This window comes from Macaca mulatta, chromosome 17 (assembly GCF_049350105.2).
Source record: "Macaca mulatta isolate MMU2019108-1 chromosome 17, T2T-MMU8v2.0, whole genome shotgun sequence".
Classification (NCBI taxonomy): domain Eukaryota; kingdom Metazoa; phylum Chordata; class Mammalia; order Primates; family Cercopithecidae; genus Macaca; species Macaca mulatta.
Window position 1 is genome coordinate 12,290,135 of NC_133422.1, and position 13,511 is coordinate 12,303,645.

The 13,511-nt window shown below is 37.9% G+C and overlaps 1 protein-coding gene and 2 long non-coding RNA genes across 23 annotated transcripts in view; 1 reads left to right on the forward strand and 2 right to left on the reverse strand.

Moving 5' to 3' along the window:
* Positions 1–13,511, reverse strand: part of N4BP2L2 (NEDD4 binding protein 2 like 2) — a 96,236-nt gene that overhangs the window by 75,227 nt on the left and 7,498 nt on the right. For 5 of the 21 annotated variants that reach the window (XM_077974190.1, XM_077974192.1, XM_028837653.2 and 2 more), the window contains 3 exons: positions 8,768–8,842; positions 2,808–2,896; positions 2,033–2,109 (listed from right to left, as the gene is read on the reverse strand). The exons of 4 other annotated variants lie outside the window; for them this stretch is intronic. In XM_077974190.1, coding sequence (XP_077830316.1) covers positions 2,033–2,109; positions 2,808–2,896; positions 8,768–8,842 — 241 coding nt within the window. Of the gene's footprint in view, positions 1–2,032; positions 2,110–2,807; positions 2,897–8,717; positions 8,843–13,511 lie in introns of all 21 variants that reach the window. 12 more of the 21 variants (XM_077974189.1, XM_077974182.1, XM_015120853.3 and 9 more) reach the window with 4 other exon arrangements.
* On the forward strand, positions 1,036–4,761 carry LOC144336257 (uncharacterized). Its single transcript, XR_013407879.1, has 2 exons — positions 1,036–1,196; positions 4,584–4,761. It is a non-coding gene; the product is annotated as an uncharacterized LOC144336257 (long non-coding RNA).
* LOC144336255 (uncharacterized) lies at positions 3,660–4,763 on the reverse strand. The gene is made up of 2 exons (XR_013407877.1): positions 4,555–4,763; positions 3,660–4,241 (listed from the first exon to the last, which is right to left on the reverse strand). It is a non-coding gene; the product is annotated as an uncharacterized LOC144336255 (long non-coding RNA).

Consider the following 13,511-nt stretch of genomic DNA (forward strand, 5'->3'; position numbering starts at 1 on the left):
GGTGTACACTTGTAGTCCCAGTTACTCCCAAGGTGGGTAGATTGCTTGAGCCCAGGAGGCAGAGGTTGTAGTGAGCCAAGATCATCACTACAAGCCGGGTGCAGTGGCTCACACCCATAATCCCAGCACTTTTGGGAGGCCAGGGCGGGTGGACTGCTTGAGGTCAGGAGTTCGAGACCAGCCTAACCAACATGGTGAAACCCCATCTTTACTAAAAATACAAAAAACAGCCAGGCATGGTGGCAGGCGCCTGTATGCCCAGCTACTCGGGAGGTTGAGGCAGGAGAATCGCTTGAACCTGGGAGGCAGAAGTAAGCTGAGATTGCCCCACTGCACTCCAGCCTGGGCAACAAAATGAGACTCTGTCTGAAAAAAATAAAAACAGATCACTACTGTACTCCAGCCTGGGTGACAGTAGTGGACCTTGTCTCAAAATATATTTAAAAAAAAAAAAAAAAAGATTAAATCCGTAAGATGTGAAGACTTATGATTCAATCAATTCTTCTAAAAAATTAAACTACACCAGATATCAGCTAACATGGCTTTGTTATATAAAGGTGAATTTATAATAAGAAAATAATAAATTTTAACAATTCCTCAAAAATGTAATGAAGCCGTAACTGCATAGCATTTTATCATTCATTTATTCAGCATTACTCAAATACTTTTAATTTTTAAGCTTCTGTCTCTTTCACTTCAGGTGTGATACACACACACACCTAGGCAGGCAAAAAATACCAGATATTAACACTAATAAATCTGTTTACCTATCTATACACGAACACACAGCATACAAATGAGAAAGAGAAAGTAGCCAAAGGAATGAAAGGCAAGAGGGAAATAAATTAGTTTGACCCCATACACAGAGTAACAGCTTGAAGCAAACTGAGGTAGGTGGGGAAAAATTGGTTTAAAAAAAAGATGGGTGAAGGCTGTACATCTCTGTGAATATACAGAAAAACACTGAATTGTATGCAATTAAACAGGTGAATTGTAAGGGTATGTGAATTATATCACAATAAAGTTGTTACCTAAAAATAGATGTCAGGAGGTGGGGACAAGGAAGAGACTAGAAGTAAAAAAAAAAAAAAAAAAAAAGGCCAGGCGTGGTGGCTCACGAGGTCAGGAGATCTAGACCATCCTGGCTAACACAGTCAAACTCCGTCTCTACTAAAAATACAAAAAATTAGCTGGGCGTGGTAGCGGGTGCCTGTAGTCCCAGCTACTCGGGAGGCTGAGGCAGGAGAATGGCGTGAACCCAGGAGGTGGCGCTTGCAGTGAGCCAAGATCACGCCACTGCACTCCAGCCTGGGCAACAGAGCGAGATTCCATCTCAAAAAAAAAAAGGAGTAACAGTCAGGAAACGCTGTGATATGAAGGGAAAAGGTAAACGTAGGTACAAATGGAAGAGTAGGACTGAAAATAATAGAAGTCCACAATCTCTCACCACAAATACTGAAATCTGGTAAGCTGTGAAAACTCAGTTCTCCACTGACTCATTTGGCAGCAAACTCTAACCAGATCATACACATTTGGCAGCACAACTTAATGAGAACTGACTTTACATTATGCTGATTCTTTGTCATTTACTTGAATTGAATAGTCATGATTTGCTGCAGAAATATTAAGATGTTTGATTATAACATGCTCCCTCAAACTCTGAAAAGGGAGTTAAGATTAGGTATCTATGTACTACACTACCTTTCTAAAATCGCTAAAACCTAAATTCCAAAACACATTGTTTCCAAGGATCTTGGTATAGCATTATGGTCCCGCAGTTGAAAAGACAGAAAAGTAGGAGCAACATGAAAGCACAAAGTAAAAAGCTGATGGGACCTAAAATGGGTAGGAGATGAAGGTGGAAGGACAATGCAGAGAAGTGGCCTAGCCAAAAACCAGAGAAAAAAGATCCTCACATTTTACCATCAGTTTCCTGAACCTACACTTGTATTCAATAAACTGTGAAATGATGTTGGAAATCACAAAAGAAAGAAGAAAAGTTAAGGATTCAATAAAAATTCGAGTGTCTTACTTTTCTAATTCTTCAGGATCAAATTTCCACCAAGTTTCAGGTTCATGAAACTCTACTCTGTATCCTTTTCCTATGGCCTACACAAAGGAAAGGAAAAAAACCCAGAGAAGTACTTCTTAAAGTAAAAAGAAGGCAGATGGATAAATTTCATTTCAACAATACTATGAACTTGCTCGACCAAGAAAAATGATGCTTTACAAAATAATACGGTTTATAAAAGTTAAGACTACTTAACTGGATAAATTTTGATTACTATTCTCAAGGAAACTCAAAACTAACAAGATGAGGCTGGGCATGGTGGCTCACGCCTGTAATCCCAGCACTTTGGGAGGCCAAGGACGGCAGATTGCCTGAGCTCAGGAGTTCGAGACCAGCCTGGCCAATATGGTGAAACCCTCTCTCTACTAAAACTATAAAAATTAGCTGGGCATAGGGGCAGGCGCCTGTAATCCCAGCTACTCAGGAGGCTGAGGCAGGAGAATCACTTGAACTGGGGAGGCGGAGGTTGCAGTGAGTCAAGATGGTGCCACTGCACTCCAGCCTGGGCGACAGAGCAAGACTCCATCTCAAAAAAACAAACAAAAAAAATTAACAAGATGAACATGTTCCTTAAAAAAACATCATTTACAATTTTTTAAAAAACTAAGCAAACCAATAAACCTTTTTAGAAAACAAAGGACAAATGTTTTAATAATCAAGATCAAACCAGCCCAAATTTTAGAATGTGAAAAAATTGACAATAAAAAATAAAAACTTTCTCATATTTCATATTTACCACTTCCACATATGGCTTCATTTCCCAAGCTTGTATATTAGTGTTATCTATTATAACTGGAGATCTTCCCTGATCGATAGCTTGTTTCGCTGAAATAAAATATAAATTTAAAAATAAAAAAAACAGATTAGGTTAAAATACACAAAATAAAAGTTAAACATTTATTGTTAAGAAATGTACTACATCTCTTTACTTAAAACCGAAACTATGCAATCTCTTCAGTCAGTGTCATGAAAAAAGAACTCCACTAGATTGAAAGGGAATTAAAGGACAGAACCATACGCCAGGTGTATTCTCCAGACTGGATGCTAGCTTTGACAAACTGGCTCTGAAGGGCATTTTGCTGAACTTACAGCTAATAAAGCTTTCAAGTCTAGAACTAACTTTCACTTACGGGAAATATAAGAGATGAACAATTTACATCTGAATATAGACTAAGAGAAGAGGTGAAAAATTATTTTGACACGGAAGGATGGAGATTATTAAATGAAAATGGCAAGTTAACAAGACAATAGTTAAATATAATCCTATTTAGGTCAAAAGAATTGGGGAAGATTTATGGAGATATTAAAAGTGGTCACCTGTAGGTGGTAAGAATATTTTCATTTAATATTTTGTCTGTATCTTCTCTTTTTTGGGAAAGTTACTGCAGATGATTATCTGTATTTTCTAATTTTCTACAATGTACAAATAATGCTTTTGAAACAAGGCTCATGTTTTTGAAAAGTTATAGATTTAAGTCATTACTTACCAGCAAAACTTTATATACCAAGTAGCTAAAAATCATAGTTCAACTGACTTTGTGGATATTTCTTAGAATACGGCTTCAAATTGGGAGTTGCGGTAGAATGGAACTTTTCTAAACTATTATCTCCCATCCAAATGCCATCTTTTCTACCAAGAGATAAGAATCACTGTCACAAGGCTGGGCGCAGTGGCTCACACCTGTAATGCCAGCACTTTGGGAGGCCAAGGCGGGAGGATCACGAGGTCAGGATTTCAAGACCAACCTGGCCAATATGGTGAAACCCCATCTCTACTAAAAATACAAAAATTAGCTGGGCGTGGTAGTGTGCGCCTGTAGTCCCAGCTACTCAGGAGGCTGAGGCAGAAGAATCGCTTGAACCCTGGAGGCAGAGGGTGCAGTGAGCCGAAATCGTACCACTGCATTCCAACCTGGGCGACAGAGCAAGATTCCATCTCAAAAAAAAAAAAAAGAATCACTGTCACAAGAAGCCACTGTTAATGACAGGAGTATGTATATCTCTGAGATATACGAGAGAAGAAAAATAATTAAGAACCCTTGATAAATTTAAAAAACTAAGGCCAGGTGCAGTGGCTCAGGTCTGCAATCCCAGCACTTTGAAAGGCCAAGGGGGGGTGGATCACCTGAGGTCAGGAGTTCAAGACCACCCTGGCCAAAATGGTAAAACCCTGTCTCTACTAAAAATACAAAAATCAGCCAGACTTGGTGGTGTGCGCGTGTAGTCCCAGCTACTCTTGGGAGGCTGAGTCACAAGAATTGCTTGAACCTTGTGAAGTGGAGGTTGTCATGAGCCAAGATCACGCCACAGCACTCCAGCTTGGGCAAGAGAGTAAGACTATGTCTCAAGAAAAAAAAAAAAAGAAAGAAAAGAAAAAGGCCGGGCATGGTGGCTCACACCTATAATCCTAGCACTTTGGGAGGCCAAGCTGGGTGGATCACAAGGTCAGGAGTTCAAGACCAGCCTGGCCAAGATGGTGAAACCCCATCTCTACTCAAAATACAAAAATTAGTGGAGTGTGGTGGCAGGCGCCTATAATAATCCCAGCTACTCAGTAGGCTGAGGAAGAGAACTGCTTAAACCCGGGAGGCAGAGGTTGCAGTGAGCCAAGATCACACCACTGCACTACAGCCTGGGTGACAGAGCAAGACTCTGCCTCAAAAAAAAAAAAAAAAAAAAAAAAATTAAAAGGCTGAAGCAAAACCAAACATCATATGTTCTCACTCACAAGCAGGAGCTAAGCTATGAGGATCCCCAGGCATAAGAATGACGCAACTCTGGAAACTCAGGGGGAAAGGGTGGGAAGGAGGTGAGGGATAAAAGACTACAAAGAGGGTGCAGTGTATACTGCTTGGGTGATGAGTGCACCAAAATCTCACAAATCACCACTAAAGAACCTACTCATGTAACCAAACACCTCCTGTTCCCCAATACACTATGGGGAAAAAAAGGCTGAAGCAAAATGCAAAGATATGGAAGTTTTCTCAGGAGTTAGAATTCAAACCACTAAGTTCAACAGAATGAAAACATTTATACAGATGTCTAGGACAGACAGAATGCTAAAGGTCAGTTAGAATAATCACTATGGGGAAATACATATTTGGGAGATGTCTCTAAACACCAAAAGAAATTTAGAATTTGGGTCATAAATAGGTGCCATCATCTATTAGTGCTAGCTTGGTGCTAGCACCAAGACACTACCATCTCCCACTGCTCCGTCTCTAATCATAATGATCAAATCTTCCATTCAAAACATTATTAAAATTATTCTCCTAATGTCTGATACGCTCACACATCCAAGGAGTTGTGTTCTAGAAAGTAAGTTTTTATTGACCAAATAAATTTCTGATTTGTAGGAATGGGGAGATTATCTTCTTTCAATTATCATCCAATACCATAGTCTAGTACATTTCGCGAGAAAAGAGCTCCTAAGTAAAAACATGTCTGAGTACCCAAATAATGGGAATAGTTTTCTTAAACAAATGAACTATCACACTGTAAGAAAGAGAAGAATTACACTTTGGAGATGTTTTCCATTTTTAGGTGTTCTAAAATTAATTTAGATTATTTTAATAATAAATATGAAGCAGACAGATTTTCATAGAATGGTGCCTAGCATTTAAAGATTCAAGTCCATATTTATTGTCCCAGTTTAATAAGATAACCACTACTCCATTTAACACATATAATTAACATAATACAAATGACATAAACATTTTAATGAAATATTCTGTACTAGTTTGTTTGTGTTTTTTGAGACAGAATCTTGCCCTGTCACCCAGGGTGGAGTGCAGTAGCACAATCTCAGCTCACTGCAGCCTTGACCTCCCTGGCTCAAGTCATCTTCCTATCTCAGCCTCCCAAGTAGCTGGGACTACAGGTGTGCACCACCACGCCTGGCTAATTTTTATACTTTTTGTAGAGATGGGGTTTCATCATGTCGCCCAGGCTGGTCTCTAACTCCTGGGCTCAAGTGATCCGCCCGCCTCGGCCTCCCAAAGTGCTGGGATTATAGGCATGAGCCACCACACCCAGCTATGCTAGTATTGTAATGAGAAAAAAAAGTCCCACACAAATAAACTTACTAGTTCACCAAAGGTATACTGGCTCTGCCCTGTCTATTCATTCAACTTATCAACTAATCTTGTTCCCCTTAACTTTAGGCCAGTAACCCCAAACATTTTCAGAATTGCAATCCCATCATTATTTGATTTGAGCAACAATGTTCTATGGCATTAAAAAAATTAAAAAATTAGTGTTGTTTTGAGATTGCTATGCCACTCTCCAATATATTGGAGAAATTCTAGAGAGTTATAAAATCAATACTAGGAAACAGTCTTACGATCAAATTTATCCTTGTGAAACTATAAATTGTAACAGAGTGAAAACTTTTTACTCGAAAACACCCTCAGCCAGGCACTGTGGCTCATTCAAAATTCTACAAAGTTTTTTTAAAAAATAGCTGGGTGTGCTGGTACATGTATGTAGTCCCAGCTACTTGCCTGTAGTCCTAGTTACTCAGGAGGCTGAGGCAAGAGGATCTCTTGAGCCCAGGAGTTCAAGGCCACACTGAGTTATGATTGTGTCACTACACTCTAGCCTGGGCAACAAAGCAAGACCCCATCTCTAAAACACACACACAAACATCCTCACTGAAATTCCTTACTGTATTTGACAAACAAAAAGAAAAGCATTACTATTTTTCTTGTATATATTAGACTTTAGGGCAACCCTAGTTGGTAGCTTTGAGATAAGTTCTTCATTACTGAATAATTCTATTAAACATAGAAGGAATAACTAACCTAAAAATCACCATTTTGCAATTCTGAATGAAATAACTGACTCAGGAAACAATTTATTGTTGGATAAAACCATCATATATAAGGTTAATAGGGAACTTGATAACAGACAGAGGGAAAAGGTTGTCCCTGTGAAGCTACTGATTAAGCTCACTATTACTAAGAATAGGACAACCAAATATCTGCTTGCCAAAAAAAAAAAAAAAAGGTTGAACCTAATCAAGCCTCTATTCTAGAGCTAATTTCCATTCACATAAAACAAAGAAGAGGAGCAAGTTCAATCAATGGTTAACACCAAGAAGCAAATAGACAACTACAGCATAAGCAACCTAGTTTCTGTAACAATAGTATAAGGGTTAAAAGAGGGAAAATGTTATGGTTTAACTTAATAAAATAAAACAAAATGCATTTTGAGGACTTTGTTTGGATCCCAATTCAAACAAAATAACTTTGAAGAGATTTTTAGGACAACAGAGGAAATTCAATTACACACTAGGTTACGTGACCTGAAGGAACTGGCATTTTTTAATATGTGTGATAACGGCAATGAAGTGAAAGATGTGATTAAGTAAAAAAGTTAATTTGAAATGTATAAAGTATGATATCTAGAATTTGCTTTAAACAGAGGAAGGGGTAAAAACAAAAAGATAAAAGCCCATATACCAAAATCTTAGTAACTGATAATTCTGGGTGATGGGTCTATGAGGTTCATTACAGTCTCTTTAATCTCTTTAAAATTTTTCATAATAAAAGCTATCTGTTTAATCATCAATCTACACTTCTTTTAAAATAACATTGTATATATATTTACTTATAGTTCAGATGAAGTTTTCAATTCTTACTATATATCAGAATCATCTGGAGAACTTTCAAAACAAAAAATATCAATGTTTAGGCCCCACCCCAGATCAATTAAACCAAAATATCTAGGGCTGAGGTCAGGCACACTTTTGTCTATTTTTTTTTTTTTTTTTGCTTTTTTTTAAAGTCCCCAAGAAATTCAAAAGTGTAGCCCAGGTTAAGAATCCCTATTAATGATAAACAGAAACTGACCCATGTCCACTAAAAAAATGTATTAAGTAGATTTCTTTTCTTTTTTTTTTTTTTTTTGAGATGGAGTTTCGCTCTTGTTGTCCCCCAGGCTAGAGTGCAATGGCACAATCTTGGCTCACTGCAACCTTTACCTCCTGGGTTCAAGTGATTCTCCTGCCTCAGCCTCCCAAGTAGCTGGGATTACAGGCATGTGCTACCACGCCCGGCTAATTTTTTTTATATTTAGTAGAGGTTTCACCCTGTTGGTCAGGCTGGTGTTGAACTCCTGACCTCAGGTGATCTGCTCACCTTGGCCTCCCAAAGTGCTGGGATTACGGGCGTGAGCCACCGCGCCCAGCCTTAAGTAGGTTTCTTGTAGAGCAATATTGAGAAAAACTTTTAATATTCACAACCAGTATATTAAGCCTTGGAAAACATTAGCATTATTCTCAGGGAAATAACTATGGGACCACATAACAATGGTACAGATTCACAGTTCTCTGAATTTACTCATCAAGTACAAAATAAAGCCTCTTAAAATATCCCACACTGCTATCATTTTACCAGCTTATACTGATACACTATTTACAGTTTATAAGGCATTTTATCTAAATTCTCTGCTTTCCACAAAAACCCTGATCATGTAGGGCAAGTATAATTACCACCTCTAACAGATGAAGAAATTAGGTCTCCAAGCTATTGAAACGGCTTGCCTAAAGTCATTCAACTGGTAAAAACCGAAGTTGAGAATAAAATCTAGGTCTTTTGACTCTGAGCCAAACATTCTACCCCGGGAGATTTGGCCCAAAACAAACCTCTGTTCTGGTTCCAGTCATGGGCATCACCAAGTTGATTAACATTATACCTGTACCCATCTTGATGGTGAAAATAGTCATCAGTGCTGAACACAATGCCATCCCGATTCTGACCAAGCAGAATTCTGTTAACGAAAGAAATCATAAAGGTGCCATTTACAAAATCTATAACCATCAGAAATAAATATAACTGAAATAAATCACACAGGAGAGGTTATTAAATGAATTTCTGATACTTACCTGAAAGTATATTACGAACCTAATAGCCTAAGAGCTGACTAATCTTATAAAGATTTCAGATTTCAAATCATTTCACACTTAAATCTACACAATTACAGACACTAACAAAACTTTTTTTTTTCCAAGATGGAGTCTCATTCTGTTGCCCAGGCTGGAGCGCAGTGGCACAATTTTGGCTCACTGCAACCTCCACTTCCTGGGTTCAAGTGATTCTCCTGCCTCAGTCTACTGAGTAGCGGGATTACAGGCATGCGCCACTATGCCCGGCTATTTTGTGTATTTTTAGTAGAGACGGGGTTTCACTATGTCGGTCAGGCTGGTCTTGAACTCCTGACCTCATGATCCACATGCCTCGGCCTCCCAAAGTACTGGGATTATAGGCATGAGCCACCGTGCCTGGCCGTAACAAAAACTTCTTAAAGCAGCATTTGTATTGTAACTTTTTAAAACGTTCTTTACCCAATCTCAAAATTATATCAACTATTATCCATGTTTTCACTTCAGTAAATTTTGTATTTGTTGTCTAAAATTGCCTCAATCTAGTGCAACAGGTAACCCAAAAAGCAAGTAAGCCTAAGCAAGCAATTCATTTGGAAAAAACCATATGTGACTCTAGACAGCTTTAATAAACTCATTTCCATGAAACATATATGATCCTCCTATTACTAAGAAATAGTTGGAGGCTTTAGGTTATGGAACAATCTGTGATCCTCCAAAGTATAATCAAACTTTAAATTTTCAAGAAATTACGTCACTAAATCAAATTAATTATTAAACACTAAATGAAAAACTCTCAGTTCAAGTCAATGATAATCAAGCTTTGCTTTGAAAATGATACTGCCTTAAATTGACAAGCACAGCAAGATTTAGAAGTACTCAGAGAGAACTCACATTACCAATGACTCAGGAAAGAAATTGGGAGTGTGCTGTGATAGGGAAAATGCAGCAAGATAATGATTTGGTGAGAGCAACAACGAAAGTATTCTGTTGTTTCTCTCCTCTCCTTCAACCTTTAGGCAATTGGACACCACTGTATACTTCTGCGGGGATTGGTGGGATGGAAGGTGGAAGGAATTGAGAGTAAAAGAATATTGGCCTGGAATGATTCAAACTGACTTATTTCCTACTAAAAAAGTAGTAGGGAGGGTTTCAACTGTTAAGATGACAAGTGTCATCTCTCCATCCCTCAGCTTATAATGGTATCATATACAATTCTCCCTCAATATCCATGGGAGATTGGTTCCAAGACCACAATTGCTGCTCAAGACCTTGATATAGAAATAGCTATTTGCATATAAACTATGCACATCCTTCCATACACTTTAACTCATCTCTGTATTACTTATAATACCTAATACAATGTGAATACTATGTAAATAGTTTTTACACTGTATTGTTGAAGGAATAACGACAAGGAAATAAGTCTGTACATTTCAATTCAGACACAATATTTTTTCTCAAATACTTTCAGTCCAAGGTTCGTTGAATTCACTGATGTGGAATCAACAAAAATGGAGGGCCAGTGGTATATTTTATAAAAATAAAATCACTCATATCAAAATAAAGCAACTTAAGTGTGTAAAGGTTGGTGCGAAAGTAATCGCAGTTTTTGCCATTAAAACGCCAATTAAAAACTGCGATTACTTTTGCACAAAACTCTATTCCCACTTACAGAATTACAGTTCAAATCACTTCAGACAAACCAAATGAAAGTTAATGGTTTGGGTTGTGTGTCTGCTTCCTTGGGGGACTGGAGTTAGATTTCTTTTTCAGGCAGCCATGATTTTTCCAAAACATGTCACATTTGGCATTTTACTGCTTATACAGATAACCCAGAATACGAAAATGCCATGATATTAGCATTCTAAAGCAAAACTCAATCACCCAAAAAGAGATTTTGGTTGTAATCACATAATATCTAATTATGTTCAACAGTACCAGAAATCTAGATAACACCTTTTGTAGATACTCTATGCTTCCTTTTTTTTTTTTTTTTCCATTCTACTACTTTATTAGCAGGTGATTTTTTTTTTTTTTTTTTTTGGAGACAGAGTCCCGCTCTATTGCCCAGGGTGGAGTGTGGTGGCATGATCTTGGCTCACTGCAACCTCCACCTCCAGAGTTCAAGCATTTCTCCTGCCTCAGCCTCCCGAGTAGCCAGGACCACAGGTGCATGCCACCACGCCTGGCTAATTTTTGTCTTTTTAGTAGAGACGGGGTTTTGCCATGTTGGCCAGGCTGGTCTTGAACTCCTGACCTCAGGTGATCCTCCCACCTCAGCCTCCCAAAGTGTTGGGGTTATAGGCGTGAGCCACCGTGCCTGGCACGGGTGATTTTTAAGATGTTAATAATATCATTCTACATGACAATCATAGTTTTTGTATCTAAGAACTGGTTTAAATTATTTCTCAAAATAAAAGGTGGAGGAGTAATAAACCAATTTATATCATTAAAACAAGTAAACATTACGTATGAACAAATCTCAATGAAGAACATTTTCTTAAATATATAAATCGTAACTACAGTAAATAAGTTTAGCTTGAAAATACTTTTCCTCCCAGGCAGCATAGACTGTTCATGCATCTTTTTCAAATTCCCTGAATTACTTCAAACCATGAAGCTTTATTTTATGGACTTAAAAACACACCCATATGAATCTAGGAATATCTCAATGTCATACCAAACCTCTAAAGCAAAAATAAATTATTTAAGAACATTCATATTTTCAAAATTCTTAGACTCTGTCAGAACTCTCAAGTCAGGTACTAAAATGGATTTATAGAATATCAAAATTTAGAGATTTGAGTAAGTCAAATATCTAATTTTAAAAAATCAAATCTGGGCTCAGTGGCCACTTGATTTCTATTTTTTTTTTTTTTTCAAAACAATAGCTATCTTTTTGAGAATCTATTATATGTCAAACACTTTACATAAACCTATGACCTCATTTAATCCTCATAAAAGCCTGCCAACTCATAAAAGCCTGCCAATTTGATAATAAACCAATTCAGGAGAAGAAATAATTTTGGCAAGTTAGATGGTACTGGGAGAGCTAAGATAAGGCATCTCCTTGACTCCAAAACCAATGGCCTCCAACGATCCCTGCCTCCTGGTGCTCACAACCTTGTATCCTCTTATCCTGCAGTAGGCTTAGATTTAGTCCCCAGCTTCTAAGGAATAGAATATGATACAGGTGATGGGATGTCACTTTGGAGATTACTTAAAAAAAAAAAAAGTAGCTTCTGTCTTAAGACTTGAGCTTGTATGCTTTCTCTCTCTCTGAAATAAATCAGCTGTCTTGTGAATGGAGAGAGGCCAAGCAGCAAAGAAATGAGAGAAGCCTCCAGTCTCCAGCCAGCAAGGAACTGAAGTCTTCAATCCAACATAGCTCACAAGGAACTCAGTTCTGTCAACAATCTTGAGAGAGCTCTTAGAACCAGATCCTTCCCAAATCAAGCCTTCAGACCAGAACACAGTCCTAGCTAACATCTTGGTCACAGCATTCTTAGAGACACTGAACCAAAGGCACCCAGGTAACTATAGCCAGAGTCCAAACCTACAGAAACTATGAGGCAGTATGTTTGTTGTTTTAAACAACTAAGTTTTAGGGTAATCTGTTATACAGCCTTGAATAACTAATGTACTCTATACTTACAATTTCTCATTTAAGAAACAAGTGAACCAAGAGAACCTGTTCCCAAAACAAGGCCTAAAAGAGAGTCCATTTTCATGGTTTGTTTTTTAAATTTCTAAGATCTGCGTATTATTTTAATACTTTCAGTGCATTTACAAGTGATTTTCAAAAAAAAAAAAATACAAAATCTGAGTAAAACTGACACATCATGAACACTTTTCCCCTTATTTACTGAGTGCCTTTATACACTTCCTGAGACAACTTTACTGGGGTACTCTAAACACTCCCTGAATTAAGAATAAAGGGACCTACACTAAGAAAGGTAAGTCTTTTCTCTGGAATTAAGGAGACTTGCTTCCTCCAAAAGGAGGAAAAAAAGGCTTTTCCCATCTCTCCCTAAACTATGGTAAATATATTAGTTTCTGTAACTTCTATAACACCACAAACTTAAAAACAGGAATTTATCTTACATTTCTGAAGGTTGGTAGTCCAAAATCAGTTTCACTGAGCTAAAAACAAAGTGTGTGCAGACCTGTGTTCCTTCTGGAGGCTCTACGGAATTTGTTTCCTTGCCTTTTCCAGCTTCTAAAGGTTAGCTGCACACCTGGGCTTATGGGATGTTCCACCATCTTCAAAGCCAGCAGTGTAGCATCTTCTCTCTTGACCTTTGCTTTGGTTTTACCCTTTCTCTGACTAATTACTCCTGCCTCCCTCTTATTAAGAACCTTTGTTATTACATTGGGCCAATCCAGATAATCCAGGACAGCCTCCCCGTTGCAAGATCCTTAACTTAATCAAATTTGCAAAATCCAATTTACCATGTAAGGCAACGTATGCACAGCTTTTAGGGAATTAAAGCATGGATATCTTTGGAGGGGGACATTATTCACCCTCCCATTGCAAATATCCACAATAATCTG